Source organism: Trichechus manatus, unplaced genomic scaffold, assembly GCF_000243295.1.
Source record: "Trichechus manatus latirostris isolate Lorelei unplaced genomic scaffold, TriManLat1.0 scaffold00002, whole genome shotgun sequence".
In the NCBI taxonomy this organism is placed as follows: Eukaryota; Metazoa; Chordata; class Mammalia; order Sirenia; family Trichechidae; genus Trichechus; species Trichechus manatus.
In genome coordinates, this window is record NW_004443938.1 from 41,484,064 (window position 1) to 41,505,266 (window position 21,203).

Below are 21,203 nucleotides of genomic sequence, written 5' to 3' on the forward strand. Positions count from 1 at the left end.
GAGACCAAAGGGGCGGTTTCTGTCCAGAGGTGAGATGGGAAGGCAGAGAGAGTTAGGAGCTGGTTGAATGTTCATGGGGAATCAGGAGTGGAGGGGAGGAGTGTGCTGTCGCAGAATGGGGTAAGTGGTCAGGGGCTCATAACAATGTATGTTTAAAAAAAAAAAAAAAATTCTGGATGTTAGACTAACTTGAAATGTAAACTTCATTAATTACAACAATAAAAAAAAACTAGAAGAATATAAGCAATGTCACATTAAAAATAACAAAGTAAAAATAAACTTTAGAGGGACTGATATCACTAAAAAAAATAAATAAAAGCATTAAAGCTACATAAATAAGCCATTCATTTTAAATAAAAAGAATGAGTGGGTTGGATCATTTTTCTCTGGTTCTTGGAAATGTGAAATTCTCTACTTTGAGATGGATTTTCCATTTGTTTCCCTTTGACATTTTATATATACATACACATATAAAACTATAGGGCCTCCCCCTTTGTGAAGAGCCTTTCTTTACTGCAGTGGTCATGGACTTCTGGATTATGAGTTTAGCATGAAATTTTTAATGCCCAACTTTTAATTTTAAATATTTTAAACCTACAGAAAAGGAAAAGTATAATACAATTAATATTTTGTATACCCATAACCTAGGTTCTCTGATGGTTGAAATTCTACAACTTTTGTTTAATACATCTCTCTCTTCATACTCAAATTTCTCCAGCGTCCTCACAGTTTGTTTTTTTTTTTTTTTAATAGCTTCATTTTTTATGGTTCAGAATCCAGACAAGGATTATACATTGCTTTTGGAGTGTTTTAGTGTTTTGGGTACTTTAGCGTTCTTTAATTTAGAATAGCTCCCTTGCCTTCTTTTACTTCTTTTTTTTTCCTTCCTTTTGTGACACTGATATATTTGAAAAGCTCAGACCACAATCTGGATTACACTGACTTCTTCCTCATGATTAGATTCAGGTTAATCATTCTGGCAAGGAAAATATATAGGTCATCTTGTATTTCTTCTTTGCATCATGCCAGGAGGTTCATAATGCCAATTTGCCCCATTGGTGGTGCTAAATTTGATCATTTGTTTTTAAGCAACAGATGTATCTATGATAAAATTATCTTTTTTCTTTTGTAATTAATGCCATCTATATGGTGGTAATTTGAGGTTGTGTGAATATCCTGATGATCCTTCCCTGAATCAATTATTACATAGGTAATTAAAAGAATTATTTTTTTCTAATTCCATTATTCCTTTCATGTTTATTGCTAATAATTCATTCATTTTATATGCCAATGCATTATGTAATTGTTGCAATTATCTTCCTCACAATTTTTATGCCAATAGAGTTAAGTGAAATTTTGTGTGCCACTGTTGATGATAAAGGGAAGAAGATACTAATTTTGGATCATAAGTGCAGGCCCACATGTTCACATCCCCACATAATTTCCTCTTGAAAATTAATCTGTTACTGTCGCTTATTAGTTTTAAATAAACCATTTAGTTTTTCTTTTTTTAAAATTAATGTCTTCATATTTAATCTGTTTTTATATCTTTTTTAACTTCCCAGTTGCTTGATTTAATTTCTAATCTATTATTTCTGTTACCCTAATATTTGTAAATAATCATACATTAATTTTCCATTATAATAGCTGTGGAAATACAGAGGACTCTGAATCAGCTCGGAACACCTCAAGATTCACCTGAGTTGAGGCAACAGCTGTAAGTATTTAATTAAAAAAAGAAAGAAACCTGTTGCTGTTGTGTTGTGTTGCTTTGACAGTGCGTACTATTATGTTTACTGGAGAAAACAATGCTACCGTGTCCGTAGATTTATAACCAAGTTTGCGTCTTTGTAGGATTTTTCTCTGTCCGGAGTAGGCAGGTCTTTTTGTTTATTTTGAAGATCTGACTTGCTTCATCTAACGGAACTTCTTCAATGGGCTTTCTTACACTTTTTAATAGGTTGTTTCAAGTTCTGACAGCCTTTGAAAAATCGTACTCTAAGCTTCTCTGTTTATGTGATTTACTTCCCATAGCTAGCAGTCTTGACCATGACCAGATTTTTATTTGGTTTAGGTCCAATACAGACCCAATGTGAACTGTCCCCCACAAATCTTATTTCTGCATCCTCAAATTTTAGAAAGCATTGGCCTCCGTTAAAATTATTAGAATGAAGTTATCTAATACACATTCCAGTTAATTAATATGCTGTTAGAAGAACATCAGTAATACTTTGTGGCACGTTATAGGTTTTATGGACTGTTTTCACACGTTTGTCATCTGTACCTTACACACTTAGAGTAAGAGAGAGGTCAAAAGAGCTATTTCTCTTTTGCTCACAAGGAAAATACGTCTCTTGTGGGTTTGATGATTTGCCCAACTCATCAGTACCTGAATTTTAAATCTTAATTCAGGATGTTACTGCTACAGATTTCAAGTAATATGTAGTAATTGGTATTTGCTGACAATATTAGCTATAGAAAGAAGAATTGCAAGGAGGAAGAAATTAAAACATAGGTAATAGGAATTCATATTTATTATAAAGTACAATCTGAAGAATTTATACTGTACTTTTCCTATAGTGATAGATGTCAGGGTGGTAAAAATATCCCAAATCTAAAATAATAAACTATCATTTATTAAAGTAAAATGGAATGGGAGTATATAATTCTAATGGTTACAGTATTTCGATAGAATTAATAGTGGGGATTCTGAATATATTTGTATGATCATTAAAAGAGCTTTGCTTATATTACCTTTTCCAAAGATTAAAGAAAAATCTTAAAGATAGGCTATTTGGTAAAAATTATAATTAAAGTTTATTCTTCCTTACCACTGAAATACAGATATCTATACTTAAACATACTTATGTAGAATCGCATTACTTTAAGGATCCTTAAGTGTGGCCAATACATGCTTAAAATTAGAGATTTTATACATTTATATGTGTGTGTGTGTGTATATTAATCATAGGGATCCCTGGTGACACAGTGCTTAAAGTGCTCAGCTGCTCACCGAAAAGTTGGTAGTTTGAACCCACCAGTCACTCCATCGTAGAAGGATCTGGCAGTCTGCTTCCATAAAGATTTACAGCCTCAGAAACCCTATGGGGCAGTTCTACTCTGTCCTGTAGGGTCGCTGTGAGTCGGAATCGACTCGATAGCAGTGGGTTTGGTTTGGGGGTTTTATTTGTGTTATATATATATAATGGATAAAAATCTCTCACATACATATGAGGAATACTGATGTTGCAGTTTGTAAGATTTTTTTTCCTGTTTAGTGTCAAACTCTTTAATTAGAAATCTTTTTGCTTTGTAAGCTACATAGATAGATATGTAGTTTACCTTTTTTATTAAGTGTTCTGTTCCCTTTCCAGGGAAATGCTGTTATTTTTTCCATAGCAAATTTAGCTAATAGTACATTTGTCCCCTTATTTACCTCCTCGCATATTTTTGTTTTCTAAGTACCTATAGGATATAAATGCCCAGGTAGAGAAATAGGAGAAACTAGATGGACCCTAAGGCCTGGGAAGTAAGCAAACTCTAAGGCAACAAATTTTCTTTATTTGCTCAACTAGTGAATCCCAGGTGCAGGATGCAGATAAAAGACTTCTGTACTACTGAAATTTCACATGTAAAGGATCAGACATCTGCAGTCTCATGGTTAAATTCCCTTCTAACTTTAGTCATCTGCATTTTTAAATGACGTTGATATTTACTTCTCTAAACTTGGCTACCCTGTGTGAGTAAAGATCCCTCCATGTAATATTGTTCAGTATTTATCAGAGAATAGAACCTGAAAATCTTGTTTTCATAGAGAAAATTTAGAGTCAGTCTATGAAAAAGCAGTTTTTATAAAATTATTCATCAGTATTGAGTCAAGTGGCAGAGTTGTAGCTTAAAGAAATATTTAGTTCTTTGGCTGTAATGCGTGTTTTCTCACTTCAGGCAGCAGAAGCAGCAGTACACTAACCAGCTTGCCAAAGAAACAGATAAGTACATTAAAGAGTTTGGATCTCTGCCCACCACCCCCAGTGAACAGGTATCAAGCTTTAAGACACCTTGTTGATGTATGGAATGTGAAAGAAATCAAATGTATTGTAGGATCTTTTAACTGTCAGCAAGGAAATTAGGAGAAAAAAAAAATTCTATCTGAGATTAGTTCACAGAACACAAAACTATACTTAATTGCTCAGGCAGTATCCTGTGGCTTAATAAGGCAAAAATTATTTCCATGCAGTTGCCCTGACCCATAATTAAGTGCTCGGAAAATGCTTCCTGAATAATTGTTCCCCATCCTTCCAGGACTAACTGCACGCAGCATGCGCACTCAGGTTGTGAGGTGCCCTAGGCGCACGTATTTATATCCTTGCTTACTTACAGGGTGGAAGTTACTACTCAGGTGAGAATACAAGGCTTCATTTGCCTAAAGAAAAATTACTTTAAAATAACTTGAAAATCATGACCCAGTTTTTTGGAGCATGAAAGTGAGAAATCTAGCACTATGAGCTTTTTGTCTCAAGTTAAATATGTACAGTGTTTGACCATATTGTCAAAATGTTATTAAGAGTTAGTCCATAAAGCCCTGTAATTGGGGAGTGAGTGAAAATTCGGTATTAAAGAAAGAGCTGTTGTTGTTAATTGCCTTTGAGTTGACTGTAACTCGTGGCAACCTCTCGCTAGAGATAAAAACAACTTTTGTAAATCCCATAGAACTTCACAGCTTGATTCTAGTAGTTTTTTTCCCCCCTTTCCTCTAGCGTCAAAGGAAAATACAGAAGGATCGCTTAGTGGCTGAATTCACAACATCACTGACAAATTTTCAGAAGGTCCAGAGGCAAGCTGCTGAGAGAGAGAAAGAATTTGTTGCTCGAGTAAGAGCCAGTTCCAGAGTATCTGTAAGTATTTAAAAATGTATTGTAAAAATAAATATGATATTCACTAAGAGTACTTAGGGTGAGTATACACATACACGCACAAACTACATATGTATACACATACATACGTAACCAAAACTCCAGTGCCTTTGAGTCAATTCCGACTCATAGCAACCCTATAGGACAGAGTAGAACTGCACCATAGGGTTTCCAAGGCTGTAATCTTTACAGAAACAGGCTGCCACATCTTTCTCCCGTGGAGTGGCTGGTGGGTCAAACCGCTGACCTTTTGGTTAGCAGCTGAGCACTTTAATCACTGCATCACCAGGGCTCCCATACATACCTACATACATGTACATAAATCAGTTTAGAATATTTTAAGGGAAAATGTAAGAGCTTTTTGGTTATCATTCTTGTTTTTCTTTGCCCCTTCTCAGTCCATCTTATTACTAAATTTTTCAGGGCGGTTTTCCTGAGGACAGTTCAAAAGAAAGGAATCTTGTATCCTGGGAAAGGTAAGAAATATAAAACATATAGATCAAAAGATAATTTTTCAAATATACTGATACAATATAGTTCCTGGAACAGAGATAGAGCTTTTGTGAATATCCTAAGTTATTTATAAATTGAATACAGATAATAAATTTGAGTGCTTATGGAAAAATTTTAAATAATTATATTATTGCTATATTGGAAAAGTAAGGTCCAAATAAATGTTTATTGGCTTAATTATTATTTAAAATAGATTATTCCCTTGTATGAGATTTAATTCAACCAAGAAGAAATAACGAGTTGTCAAATGCAGCTTCCAATAAATAAATAATAGCTCTAAAACCTTTATATAAAATAAAATAGTATCAGTTATCAGTGGAATAAAAATTGAATAAAACTTGATTAGTATTCCTGTTATGTTTTTAGACTTTTTTTTAAATGAGCAATTCTCTGATTTTGAAGAGGGAAATATTTGATTAAGTATTTCTTAAATAGGAGATAAGTCCCATTGTTTTTAATGCCAGTCTTTCCTTTTTCCCTGTTCTGTTCTTTGTATTAGCCAAACTCAACCTCAGGTGCAGGTGCAGGATGAAGAAATTGCAGAGGATGACCTCCGCCTTATTCTTGAGAGAGAGTCTTCTATTAGGCAACTTGAAGTAAGCCTCACGCTTGTAGAGTTGGGCTGATGCTTTGTTCTTAGTGAGTTTTCCCTCCAGATGCTTAGATAATGCTGAAAGAGAGATCCAGAAAGGAAACCAAATAAATGTATCAGTGCAGTGGCATTTCTAATACATAAATTACAATAATTTTGTTTAGGGAAAAAAAATACTAATCTCTGTAGTATTTGTGTTAAGATGATAGCACATATTCTGCCCCCCAACCCCCGCAAAATGTTTTGTTGTTGAGTCATCTACAGGTCACCTTAGCATTGAGAAAATACCTGTCTAGAGATAAATGACGGTCCAGAGAGACTGGATGGTGTCCCATGGCACACGATACACATCATACCTGGATGAGTAAGGCTTTTTACAAGGGATTTAAAATTACTTTATTTCTCTTTACTATGTCTGTACATCAAAGAGATCTAAAGGGTTTATTGAATCTTAATTCCTGTGGAACCTACCTGTTTTCTAGAAAGTAGGCTAATAATAGCTAACAGTAGCAACAGTTTATTGAGCACTTTCCATATACTAGGTACTATGTGATAAATTTTGTGTTTTAATTATCTCATTTTGTCCTTACAAAAACTCTGTGAATTAGTTAACTATATCACCATCACCATTTTATAGATGGGGAAACTAAGACACAGGGAGATGAAGTAAATTGCCCTGCCACCCTTGATGAAACATTTCAACTTTACTCTTTCATCAGGCAAAATAATAGCTACCATATATTGAAGAAAAAGTAAATTTATAACTTCTTTATCCATCATTCCGTTGCATTTTCACATTTATTAATGTGAGACTTTAAATTTGTGCCTTATGTTCCATTCTTTTAAAATGTCAAATTGATGTGTGAATTATTACTTGAATTAATTCACAATAAGAATGTGTTCTTGTGTGTAGATACTATATAAAATAAAACTACCACGTTACATGAAACCAAGTTGTCTTTATCTCTGTCATAGGTAGAGATATGTCTCTATCATAGATCCTTTGCTGCCTCACCTGATATTTTTAATGTCACAGACTTATTTTAGAGGGCTGATACCTGTTCAAGGTCTATTTAGAATTGCTTATAGTAAACTATTTTTCTGTATTCCCAAAATTTATGGATTAAGTCCAGATGCATGCTTACCTAAGTGTGAGTGGTGGTTTAGGGTTTTTTTCATTTTCCTCTTTTGTGGAGCAGAAGCAGAATTTCTGATTACAATGCTATGTTCTCTTTTCTCTTAGGCTGATATTATGGATATTAATGAAATATTTAAAGATTTGGGAATGATGATTCATGAACAAGGAGATGTGATAGGTAAGCCCTACTGATTTAATTTTGTGAGTTGGGAGCAAGCTATATGCAATTTACCTGTGATAACTTTCTCAAGGTGACCACCTGCTTTGTCACTCTCTTTCGGTACACCTCCCCCCCTCCCCCACCTCCCCGGAATCAGAAGGACAGTCTCTACAACAGACAGAGCATCACCCTTGATGTTATCTAAAACAGACCTCATTTTTGGCTCTTCTAGGTTGAAATGACCAGCTTCTTTTGTTTTAGAAGCACCAAAGTCAGTCAGGCTGTACTGCTGCTGTGGCCATGGAAGGAGCCCTATAAATGTCCTTCTGGCTTATTTCCAATGCCTCTGGTTTCTGTCACGTCCCAATTTGATTGTCATCACTTTCTCAATGACTTTTGGGAATCTTGTAGTATTTGTAATTGTGCACGCTGTCTTGTCTTTTAAATTAGAGGAACTAGGTAGCTATTTGCCTGATCATTCCTTTTAATAGCTTATTGGTAGATTAATAGTATTACTTAGCTGCTAGGAATTCTTTTAAAAAATTCTTTAAACAAAACAGAAAAAGCAATGACTAAGACTATTTTTAAATTTTAAATGTAATAACTCTACAGTTATATAATTATAAGCATTGGTCAAGATCCTAATTTTACCATTTTGAAACATGGAGCAATCTGTGGGCATGTTTAGAGATCTATTTAATATATTTTCTGAGTTCAATTGAAATACTTGTACCTTTAGTTTAATGTAACTATAATCTGTCCAGTCTTACCCCCACTCTGGCCCCAGTACATCAGAGGGTGAAATTTTAAAAACTCATTCATTCAACAAATATTTATTGAGCACTAATCTAAATTGGAAATAATCTAGGTTCAGGGGAAAAGTCTGGACTGGGGTATAAATATGGGAGTCATCATAAGGAGCCCTGGTGGTGTAATGGTAAGTGCTCGGCTGCTAACCAAAAGGTTGGCAGTTCAAACCCCCCCCAACAGCTCCACAGGAGAAAAGACCTGGTGATCTGCTCCCGTAAAGATTATAGCCAAGAAAACTCTATGGGGCAGTTCTGCTGTGTCACATGACATCGCTATGAGTTGAAACTGACTGTGGCAACCAGCAACAACATTTGCACATAGATGGTATTTAAAGCCATGGGATTGGATGAGATCACCTAGGATGTAAGTGTAGATAGACAAAGGAAGGCTCTGAGGACTTAACCCTGAGTTCAATAAACATTTAGAGCCAGGTCAGCGAACTACATCCATTCATGTACTGTCTATGGCTGCTTTTGCACTACAGAGGCAGAGTTGAGTCGTTGTGATAGAGATCTTATGGCATGTAAAGCTTAAAATATTTACTGTCTGACCCTTTACAGGAAAAGTTTGTTGACCTCTGATTTAGAGCTCAGAGATCTGATGAAGAACTAACAAAAAAAGACTAAGAAAGGATAGCCAATGATGTAGAGGAGAAAACCAAGTGAATCGTAGTGTCCTGGGAATGAACTGAATAAAATGCTTCAAAGTCTTGCTTAGGCCACCTGAGAAATAGTACAGGGAAGAAGTATAGCCAGCTTAAAAAGAAAAATATTCAACTTCGTGATATACTACTAATATTAGCTTTTAAATATTGGGCATATTTAGTCTTACCTTGAATGAAATGTAATGATTTATACAGCTCTATTCCTGGAGCATCAGTACATATCTAACAGATAATTATGTGTGTGTTTTATTCTAAAGATAGCATAGAAGCCAATGTAGAAAGTGCAGAGGTGCACGTTCAGCAAGCAAACCAGCAGCTGTCCAGGGCGGCAGATTATCAGGTAATGTTAACTGGAATCACTTTTCTTAATTGTGTGTGTGTATGTAATATTTGTTATTATTGCTAAAATAGAATCAGGTTTAAGTGGCTGGAGATATTCAATAACATTTTAAAATCTCAAGAAAGAGAGGTCAGAAATATGCCAGTCAGTTTAGAACTGGTTTTAGCTCATATATTCTTAGGTTTGAACCAGCATTGTGACCCTCAGGGATATGAAGTTTAGAGTTCACAGTCCTAGGGTAGCGGTAGAGGACTCTAGGCTTTGCTAACGATTGGTGTCCTCTGATGTCATCGTGGCTTTCCAACCCAGAAGTCTCTGATAGACTTCTCCCTATATTTCTTGTTGTTCCCCTCTGCCTTTACTTTCTTTTTTGTCAGTCGCGTTCTGGACTAAAGAGGCAAGATCTTTGTCCTAGAAAAATCTTTTCAGGTCCTATGGAAATTATATTAGCTTCGGTTGTTACTGACCATTAGGTATTCTGTCAGCATTCAGCAGACACGTCACTAGCAATGAATTTCTTTCTTAAGCGGGTCAGGTTAACATAGGTAATCCATATGTATCTGTGAAATATAAATTGTGTATAAAACCAAAACCAACCCATTGCCATCGAGTCGATTCTGACTCTTAGCAACCCTATGGGACAGGGTAGAACTGCCCCACAGGGTTTCCAAGCAATGGCTGGTAGATTCAAACTGCTGACTTTTCGATTAGCAGCTGTAGCTCTTAACCACTGTGCTACCAGGGCTCCAAATTATGTATAAAGCACTATACAAATATTAGGACCATGAATTATTAATATATAAAACAATTTTTTGACCTTTGATGTTCAGCAAGGATAAGACCAGACTCTTTGGTTATCCCTAAATACCCATAGCATTTGATTTCCCTTTAAAACTCCATTTTTTGGTTGTTATTCATAAGTAACATTTTCTCAAACCTTGTTACCTTTTTAGAAAATATCTATGATACAGTCACCTTCTTAGATATTTTCTATTCCGTTTTGCTAGTCTCACTAACCTTAGAAGTTACCTTTCATTGCAATGTCATTTTTTTCACTGCACAAATCATTGCACATGCAGTGATGTGTAGGAAACAATAAAGCTGTGTAGAGTTTGTTGAGCTGTAGCAAGTCTTAGTCACTAAGTAACTCCTGTGTACCAGCTTTGGGCATGTAACTCAGATAGGCAGCTCAGAGAATTAATAACAGTATGCCCTGGACTTTAGGTGTCATTCATGAATAGTTGAAAACACATGCACACACAAATGGTAAGCCATAAATGCCAAGGGTCATGGATCTGTTGGTGAAAAAATTGGTCAAACTAAGTGTTTAGCAGGATTCATCAGTGACTAGGCTTACATGTTATTTTGTTTTGGTTTTGGATTTTGGGGAATGTAGACATGTTCCCAGGTTTACTTTTCCTCTTCCTTGTGGAAGAGCAAGCCTACATCGACACTGGGGAAAAGAAACACATCTTCCCAAGCTCCCCCAGGTCTGAGGAGAGGAACATAAAACTCAAGTGCTGAAAATACAGGCAGCTTTCTAATAATTCTACTTGAAACCTTGCTATTAAGCTTATGAATCTGCAAAATATGCCACTTCTAAATTCTTTGGATGAATCATGAGCATAAAAGAAGACGATAAATGCTCTTATACTATAGTATTCAAAGACCTTACTACCCCACACCAGGGAGAGTGCCCTAGGCAACAGATACACTGTAAAGGAATACCCGTGATTGCTTATAAAGATACATCACAGAAGTATCTGTGGTAACCAAGCAGAGTCTGGGAAAATATTTATGCATAATGATATTAAAACTTTTGAGAAACTGTGTTTCATTTAATACATGAGGATTATTTAGTTGGAAAACTAGATGACTATGTGGAATCAGGGTCATTTCAGATTCAGAAACATACCTTTTTTGTAAATTTTATGGTACTTCTAGTTGACACAAAGTAAATTTGCCAATTTTTCTGCTTTCTAAGAAAAATGATTCCTGCATGTTGCTGTGAGATACACAAGCCATTAAAGAACTATGGAAATGTACAGCTGGACCAGGACTGGGGAATGAAACAACATTCTTAACCTTTATGTTTTAAATGACAGTACTATAATTTCTAGCTCTTTGTTTTTTATTTGTATGTTAAGATTTTGAATTCTGTTTCTGTTAATATTAAATAATGGGAATGATTTTAGAAACTGATAAATTTATTTTAGGGATAATTGCCACATTTACACTTGCTGATAGTTTCAGGGAACTCAATTATTGAGAGCAACTTTTTGAGAACATTAAATTAAAAATTATATAAGCTTTTTAAGCTGTTTTTTATTTTCATGTAAAGGTAACTTCAGTCTGTTGCATCAGGTAGTAACTTTTATTTCTGTGTCTTCTTTTTTAAACCCAACAACATCTCCGGAGATTACCATCAAATGTTGAAAAACTTCTCCCTCAACTACAGCATTAATTCAAGAAGAATATTTTTTGAAAGAATAGTGCCATATGTAGTGAAAAGATTTTGAAAGGCAAAAAATATAGCCAAAAATGTGAGGGGCATACATTACTATTGATTTTACTCTAGGAATGAACTAAATCATTTTCAGTTGCTAAAGAAAATGCTCCACTAAATCTGTAAAAATGTTTTTGTTTTTGCATCTACAGCGCAAATCCAGAAAAACTCTGTGCATCATCATTTCTGTCCTTGTCATTGGAGTTGCGATTATCGGTCTCATCATATGGGGAGTGAATAAGAAAAACTAAAATCATAAAGGCATGCACTATTGCGCTATGTTATCTAAATTATGTAGGAAGATTCCTGTAATTGTGTTGTTGTTTTTTTTTAATTATAAAGCTATTAAGTAAAGAATGGTTCCCAAACTTTGTTATTTTTATTTGGGGTGAGGGTGGGGGGTGGTTTCCTTTGGATTAAATCTGATATTTTCTAATACTGAAAGGTTTTCTAGACATCACTGTTGGCAGAACTTCCATGCTTTTCAATCTCGTAACTGTTAGGTTTTTTGCCCACATTGTATATACCTTTCATTTATAATTTATTTACCGTGTCGACTTAAGTGTTGAGAATTAGTAGACTAAAGGTGTTTGTGCTCTGAATGCATTTCTCTGTCACTGTGAACACATGCACCCAGGTTTGTGTTACTTCAATTAAATATCTCAAATCTAATCTTGATTTGGGCCAGCAGAGAAATAATATTCTCAATACCTTCAAAAATTAGCTTATCTGTTGTTTTTTTCTGGTTCACAACAGGACAAATTACATATTTAACTCCTATTATTGGTTTTCTCTTAAAACCTTTGTTTATTTTGAATGAAGTCAGTGAATAATTACCTAATATATCTCATACTCCTGATGTGTATGTATTCAGCATTTGCCGTAGATTGCCTGGTAAAATTCTAAAAATAGATTGTTTATACATAGGCTTGTTTTAAGTCTGATGTTTACTAGGGAAAGTGTAGTCATTATAAATGTTTATTTTAATTTGGAGGAAGAGTATGAAAAGTCATCACCTATTTGTTTGGATTCTAGAGATCGCAACTTGTTATTCCACTAAAAATCTTAAATACAGTATGGCTTTGAGGGTCATTATTTACTTTCCTTTATACTCTATAGAATAATGGTTATATATTTATATAACCCAAAATCCTTGGGTCAGAATTACTTTGCAGAAGTAACTTTCCTATGAATATTGTTTCTGAGCACCTAACACGTAAGATTTAGTGTTTAACTTGTGTGCCATTTTGTAGCATTCTTCATTAGAAAAGGAATTGGATGTTTTTGCCAATTAACTCACTTGCCTTTTTTAATCAATGTTGTTTTAATGCACTAATCTGAATACCGTAAAGAGGATTATTTTAGTTTATAATTTGTATTTTATGATGTTATTGTATAGCAGTTTGATAGTGAAGGCAATGTTTTACATGGCAAGCTGTGAGACTTCAAATGGGAACAAATACCATGTTAAGTACCTAAGTAAATTGTATCTTTACCACCAAAATAAAGCTGATATAAAAGGTATCTGGGTAAGTCTATTTCTTGAGGACTCTGCTTCTGTGAGACCGATGCTCACCCTACACTTCTGGTGCTGTGCTACCTGAAATCTCAACACAAGAGAAGCAACCACACGGCGGCCATTCTACATCTTTCTGGAGCACCAGTTTCCTCAAAGTTTGTGTTTCTGTGATTGTAAAAGGTTTTGTCACTCACAGATAGAAACGGATTGGTAGAAATGTAAGCAAAAATTAATAGTTTTTTTCCATAAAAGTAAGACTGCAGAAAACTTTGTTAGTGAGTGACTGGATACTGAGATTTTGTGTTACCAGAGAATCAGATTGCTTCAATGAATATGAAGGGCGATGCCGGGGAAAATTCATACAAATACTCCCTGTTCCTGGAGAAGGACATCATGTTTGGTAAGGTGGAGGAGGGTCAGCAAAAAAGAGGAAGACCCTCAACGAGATGATTGACACAGGCTGCAACAATAGGCTCAAGCATAACAACGATTGTGAGGATGGCACAGGACCAGGCAGTGTTCTGTTATGATGTACATAGGGTCGCTATGAGTCAGAACCAATTGAACAGCACCTAACAGCACCATCAACTCCTTGTTCTGAGGTTGGTGCAAGCCCAGGAGCACAGGCCTGGCTCGAACAAGTTTCTTTGCAAGTCCACAGAGAAGTACACTGCTTCATGTTGTAAATCGATGTCTTTATGATACAGTCCTAATGGCTTCTACATACCAGTTCCATCTTTTGCCACAGTTGTCCTTGGTAAACTGTTTATTCACATACCGGCAAGTGCATAAACTTCCATTCATTTCACAGTGAGTTCCCACTAACAGCAAAAGTACTAAAAAAAAAAAATTTTTGATATGATTTCGACACCTTTATTTAAATGTAATAATTTAGAAATTATTATTTTAAGTGGAGACATGGATCAGTGATTAAAAACAGGAACTTTAGTAGCTTCCCTTATTTCAAGAAGCAGGCATATTGATTTTGAAGGGAAAATTTACCGAAAATATTTAGAACACAAAAAGAGTGTTCTTTGTTAGGAATTGTAAAATGAAAAATGTAGGATTCAAATAAGAAAGTTTTTTAAAATTTTCCTTAAGGTCAGTTTTAGAATGCTTTGGAAGGTGAAGCTTACCATGTAGAAAATTAAAAATTATATTTGTTTTCATGACAGGCAACATGTCTGAATCTGTTCTGAATCTGTTTTGAGTCAAACTGAATCTCTGAAGTTTTTTTATCAAGTGACACTTTGTTCATCTTAGTGTACTCAAAAGGCATACTTGAATGACACAGATCAAGATTAGCCTCTTAAAGTTCAACAACAATGTGGCATGAAGTTTATGTGGCCATTGTAAAACAATAAAAACAGTTGCCCTTAAGTTGATTCCAACTCATGGCATCCCCATGTGTGTCAGAGGATAAATGTGCTCCATAGGGTTTTCAGTGGCTGATTTTTCTAGAAATAGATCACCAGGCTTTTCTTCTGAAGTGCCTTTGGGTGGACTCCAACCTCCAGCCTTTCTGTTAGCAGCTGAGCACATTAACCATTTGCACCACTCAGGGATTCCATTTGGCCATTATTATGAAAGTGTTTTGGTTTTGCAAAATAATCAATGGTAAAAGGATAACTAGCATCATTTCAATATAGTTCAGCTCTCTTTTCAGTAGGCATGGGATCAGCTTTTAAAAAGTAAAGGTGTGGGCAGAAGTGGAGCTCCATCTAGGACAGCAAACTGATCTAGGACAGCAAACTGTGGATGCAGCAGCACCCAGAGCCAGGCCCACAGAGCACGCCAGGTGCCCCAGCGGTGTCTGCATCATCGACTGAGAACACTGCATCTTGAAGAGCCATTCAGTGATTCAACTGCTTTTGTTAAAAATGGTAAAAATTTGTGCAAAAAAAAAAATAGTGTTTTGAATACCAATCTTCTAAGACAAATTTAGAGTGAAAAGGAAGTGACTTTGAAGACTTTTTGTTCCGCAAAGTTGGTTGGTGATTTAGCAAGGAAAGTGCAAAATAGTTTTTGTATTTGGTGTAATTTTTATGTGTTTCCTCATGTATAAAAAAATAATGTAATAAAAGAGAAAATGTGCATGAAGAAAATAAAGTTATTGTCCGCCTTAGTGGTAAATAATGAGTCACAAGTTTAACTTATTATACAGCATATATGTATGTCTTACCCAGGGCCAGGTTGCTGCTATAAAATGAAATTTCAGAATGGGAATGAAGAGGAGAAGTTATGAGCTGAGTGGTAGGAGCCCTGGTGGTGCAATGGTTAAGCACTTGGCTGCCATCCTTTTGGTTGGAGGTTTGAACGCACCAAGCAGCTCCACAAGAGAAAGACCTGGAGATCGGTTCCTATAAAGATTACAGCCTAGAAATCCTTATGGGCAGTTCTGCTCTGTCATATGGGGTCACTATGAATCAAAAGCAACTCGAAGGCACCTAACAACAAGTTGAATGACATTTTCAGTTCATTTACATGTGATGAAATTTCCTCACTAGTGGTGAATAAAGAACCTTTATCAGATATCTTTCTTTCCAGGAGAGGGGGGAGTTGAGTATTTTTATGGTTCAGTTAAAAAAAAAAAAAATGACCTGTGGATCCTAGACCTCTTCAATCCATCATAAGATTTGAGCAACTTGACATCTCAGTAAGGAAATACACTTACAAAACTTTACACTACCAGTAGCCTGAACATGTTACACTCTACCACTTCTTTGAAAAGTCCACATCTCTCCTTGACAGCTACCCTGACATCGTTCATAAATCAATGAAGATATAACTTACCGTTCTCCCCATGCATTTAGGAATTTGTATCCTCAAAATACTCTAAGACAGGAGGGAAGGTAATTGCCTGGATGCTAAGCATGCAAGCCATCTTTCTTCATTTCAGCTTGTCTTTCCAAAGTGAATAGACTCATTCACTAAGTCAACAGGATAGGAAACCCCCCCCCCCTTGATACTAAGTCAATTAAAATATTTTAACATTTCTATCAGTGGTCAGTCAGAAAAACAGAAACCTCTTATACACTGTAAGCGTGAAGGATTCTAATAAGGTGAACTGGAAGCTTATGCCAATATCGGGAGGGTGGGTAAGGGAAGGTCAGCCTGCAGCACTGAAGTGGGTGGCTCTTATGAGCTGGTCCAGAAACCACTGTGAATCTCAGGCACATCCAAGAAGCTCCTGCTGTCTCCGCCTGCAGCACTGACGCCAGGGAGTCTCACGGAGTGTCACAGCTGTCTCAGCTGTTCATAGCACCAAAGCAGATGATCTGCAAGAGATCTTGAAGAAGGTGCCACAAAGCCCATGTCTGCTACCTGCCCACACATCTGCCTGCAACAGCCTCTGAGGAGAGATGACCTCTCCTTTTCTCTGCCTTCTAAATCTCATGCAAATGCCTCTCATTGGTCTCCTCTAATTTAGGACCAGAAAGGGAAGGAGATTCTGGGAAATGTAGTTTCTAGTCTCCCTGCAATGCAGAGGACGCTCTAAAGAAGGGGGCAGTGATGTAGAGGTGACAACAGACAGTCCAGACAATGGTGAAACATAGACATAGAGAGAGGACAAACTCTGTGAAGCAGAAAGCCTCACAGAATTTTCTTTTTCATTAGGGGTTCTTCGACAGAAATATTTTAGAAGCACTGCTTCTAAACAGTAAGGAAGTCAATTTTTCCAACCAGAATGAAAACTCTTTGAGAACAAGGTCTATATATACTAAGACTCTGGGGCCCCAGCACCTAGCAGTTTCCTTCCTTCTTTCCTTCCTTCCTCCCTCCCTCCCTTTCCTTCCCTCCCCTCCCCTTCCCTCTCTTCCCATCCCCATTTTTCCCTTCCTTCCCCTTCTATCCCCTCCTCTCCCCTCCCCTTCCCTCCCCTTCCCTCCCCTTCCTTCCTTCCCCCCTTCCCACAAATAGTTGTTGACTTAATTAAGCTACCATTTATTTTGTGCCAGCTTTACGCCAGGCTGCTACATGCCTGGGCAGAGAGGTAGCAGAGTGACCCAAAGGAATATGGTCCCTGCCCTCAGGGAGCTTACATTTTGGCATTTGACATAAAAAGCACTTGATGTGTTAAAAGAAAGAGGCAAGAAAGAAAGGAAATGTGAGGATGAACTCATCACACTTTGGACCACCTAGCTCCTACCAACTCGGCATCATTCACTCTTAAAGGACTGGCCTGCGTACCCTGTTTTCACTTTACCAAGTAATTGAATTTCATTTTCTTTTCTCAAAAATGAAAAGTAGCAAAGACTACTAGAAAACTGATAGTTTTATAAAGAGTAGCTATTTGATGGTGATCTGGATGTAATAGTTCCAAAAGGAACCGTTCTTTTGGTGGCCGCAATTGAAATTCTGAGTTACAGAAGTCCTAGTACACTGGCATTTACAGAACACTTACAGAATTACTGCTCCCAGTAGAGGGCAGAGCACTGGAAGGAAGGAGAAGAGCTAAGGGGAATTTGGAACATATATTTCATCAGAATTTGCTCAAAGCAAATGCATTAAATATGTGCCTGATAAAATGTTCCTTAAATTGTTTATAATTTAACCCTACCCTGTCCCTTGGCAAATCTTTAAGTGTTTTTTTATTTTTTCTATCAAAAAGGAATAAAGAAAACCCTCTTAATGGCTGATGGTAACTCCTTTTCTCATAATTTAAATACTGTATCAATATGCCACTTGTAATCCATTGTTTTGGTAATCATTTGGTTAACATGAAAATTGTGTAATATCTTATTTTCCCCCCAAATAATCCTAATTTTAAATGCAGAAATAAAACTAAATAACTGACACACTAAATAAGTTTTTATGCACACTGTTGCTTCTGGCAAGTTTTTAAGAGGCTGGTCACTTAATTACTCAGAGTGGGATTCCTGTAGGTTTGTGTAGTGATGGCATTTCTGCTTAGAATGTATGTGGTGGAAGGCAAAACCAGATTTCCTGTGCAGTCCTTACCTGCATAACACCCTTACTTGTTTTAGAGGGAGTCAGCTAGAACTCAACTGAGTCTTTAAATAAACTTGAAAGGGAATTAATTCCCACTTTGGCCAACCCAAAGTACAAATTTTTAAGTGTTTACTGTAAGTACTGTTAGACAGTATTTCTAACTCCAAAACCTATTACCATTGATGGGAAGCTTAGTAATGCAGTTATTTAGCCCCATTTGAGACATACTGATACTAGTTTCAGTGTCTACTGCTCACGGAAAGTTTTATATTAAGTATTTAATGGCAGATCTGAAATAGTAAAGTCAGACCAGGATAAAAAGAACCAAGTTTACATCTCTAGAAACTAGGCATTTAACCCAAGAGCAATAAGATGCAAGCTTTTATATTTTCAGTAACTTATTCAGCTAAAACCTAATCATAAAAGAGTTTTCAGATCAAAGCTGATCCTTCTGTCGATAATGATTCTGGAAACATACAGCCAAATCACAAGTGGGGATTATTATATTTTAGATCATTCTTTCTTTCCCCGTCTCCAGATGATAGCTAAAGGAATTTGAAGTTAATTTCAAGGTATTGTCAGTGTGCCTACCCACATCCTACCTCTTTCCAGTGTCAAATGTAATATTTTAATATCCCTATATGTTATCATAGTTTTAACATTTAATTATTAATTTGCAGTGGAGTGTATACCGAAATTTAGTAAGATAAGCTTCAAGATATATCTTTTAAGTTCTATCTTAGATGCATTAGGATGTCACATGTTCTAAATCAGAGCTACCCTGATGTCTTTCTGTCTTTTGCCGATCTATGACCAAACATTTTTTGTAGTAATTTATAAGTTTTCTATATTGTATTAAACTTTCCTTAAGCCTGGAATGGAGGCAGTACCTTCCTCTGGAATGGCATGTGCATTTAAAATAAAGAGCCCATTCTGTAAAAGATGTAAAAAGTATGTTTAATGCTAATGTTTTTCAGTTCAACTTTTATTGTGAGATAATTGTAGACTCATGGGTCATTGTAAGCAATAATACAGAGAGTTCCTGATCCCTCTACTCTTCATCCAGTTTCCAGTGGTAAAATCTTACAAAACTATAGTACTGTATCACAACCAGGATATTGACATTGATAGTCAAGATACAGAATGTTTCCATCACTGCAAGGACCCATCATGTTGCCTTTTTCTAGACACACTCACTTTACTCCTGCCCCATCCCACCCCCTTAACCCTTGACAACCACATATCTGTTCTCCATTTTTATAATTTTGTCACTTCAAGAATGCTATATAAATGGAATCTTACACTATGCAACCTTTTGGGATTGACTTTTTTCATTCAACATAATCTCTGGAGATTCATCCAGGTGGTTGCAAGTATCAAGTATGTCAATAGTCCATTTTTTTTTAATTGCTAAGTAGTATTCCATGGTATGGATGTGGTATAATTTAATCATTAATATGCTGAAGGACATCTGGGTTTCCAGTTTTGGACTATTGTGAATAAAGCTGCTGGAAACATTTGGTATGTGTTTTTGTGTAAACATAAGTCATCATTTCTCTGGAATAAATGCCCAGAAGTGCAATTGCTAGGTCATATGGTAGTTGCCCACCACATATCTATTTGTTGTACAGCTTGCATGTTGCTGTGATGCTGGAAGCTATGCCACCAGTATTTCAAATACCGGCAGGGACACCCATGGTGGACAGGTTTATACAGACTAAGACAGATTAGGAAGAAGGAATCTCAGTCTAATTCTGAAAAAAACTGGCCAGTGAAAACCTTATGAATAGCAACTGAACATTGTCTAATATAGTGCCAGAAAATGAGCCCCTCAGGTTGGAAGGCACTCAAAATATGACTGGGGAAGAGCTGCGTCCTCAAAGTAAAGTCAACCTTAATGATGTTGATGGAGTCAAGCTTTCGGGACCTTCACTTGCTGATGTATCATCATTCAAAATGAGAAGAAACAGCTACCATAACTGATTGTCATCGAGTCAGCTCTGACTCATAGCTACCCAATACCCATTAATAAACAGAACGTGGAATGTATGAAGTGTCAGTTTAGGAAAATTGGAAGTTGTCAAAAATGAAATGGAATACTTGAAAATCGATATCCTAGGCATTAGTGAGCTGAAATGGACTGGTATTGGCCATTTTGAAACAGATAATCCTATGGTCTGCTATTCCAGGAATGACAAATTGAAGAGGAATAGTGTTGCATTCATCGTCAAAAAGAACAAGATCTATTCTGAAATACAGTGCTGTCAGTGAGAGGATAATATCCATACACCTAAAAGGAAGACCAGTTAATATGACTATTATTCAAATTCACACACCAACCACTAATGCCAAAGATGAAGAAATTGAAGATTTTTACCAACTTCTGCAGTCTGAAATTGATCAAACATGCAGTCAAGATGCATTGATAATTACTTGTGATGGAATTCGAAAGTTGGAAGCAAAGAAGAAGGATCAGTAGTTGGAAAAAATGGTCTTGGTGATAGAAATGATGCCAGAGATCGCATGATAGAATTTTCCAAGTCTAACAACTTATTCATTGCAAATACCATTTTTCAACAACATAAATGGCAACTATACACATAGACCTCATCAGATGGAATCAAATCGACTACATCTGTGGAAAGAGATGATGGAGAAGCTCAATATCATTAGTCAGAACAAGGCCAGGAGCCGACTGTGGAAAAGACCATCCATTGCTCATGTTGTTAAGCAGTTGTTAGGTGCCGTTGAGACTGTTCCAAATCATAGCGACCCTATGTACAACAGAACAAAACACCCCCCGGTCCTGTGCCATCCTCATAATGGTTGTTAGACTTGAGCCCATTGTTACAACCACCATGTCAAGCCATCTCGTTGAGGGTCTTCCTCTTTCTCACTGACCCTCTACCAAGCATGAGGTCCTTCTTCAGGGACTGATCCCTCCTGATAGCATGTCCAAAGTATATGAGATGAAGTCTCGCCATTCTTGCTTCTAAGGAGCATTCTGGCTATACTTCTTCCAAGACAGATTTGTTCATTCTTCTGGCAGTCCATGGTATATTCAATATTCTTTGCCAAAACCATAATTCAAAGGC

General features: G+C 36.4%; 1 protein-coding gene across 1 annotated transcript in view; it reads left to right on the forward strand.

Annotated features, from left to right (window-relative positions):
• STX7 (syntaxin 7) overlaps positions 1-12,080 on the forward strand; it is a 39,766-nt gene extending 27,686 nt beyond the window's left edge. The window contains exons 3-10 of the mRNA XM_004368917.2: positions 1,648-1,717; positions 3,946-4,039; positions 4,758-4,895; positions 5,337-5,389; positions 5,926-6,022; positions 7,262-7,334; positions 9,048-9,130; positions 11,789-12,080. Coding sequence (XP_004368974.1) covers positions 1,648-1,717; positions 3,946-4,039; positions 4,758-4,895; positions 5,337-5,389; positions 5,926-6,022; positions 7,262-7,334; positions 9,048-9,130; positions 11,789-11,887 — 707 coding nt within the window. The 3' untranslated portion in view covers positions 11,888-12,080. The remainder of the gene's footprint in view (positions 1-1,647; positions 1,718-3,945; positions 4,040-4,757; positions 4,896-5,336; positions 5,390-5,925; positions 6,023-7,261; positions 7,335-9,047; positions 9,131-11,788) is intronic.
• The last annotated feature ends 9,123 nt before the right edge of the window (positions 12,081-21,203 follow it).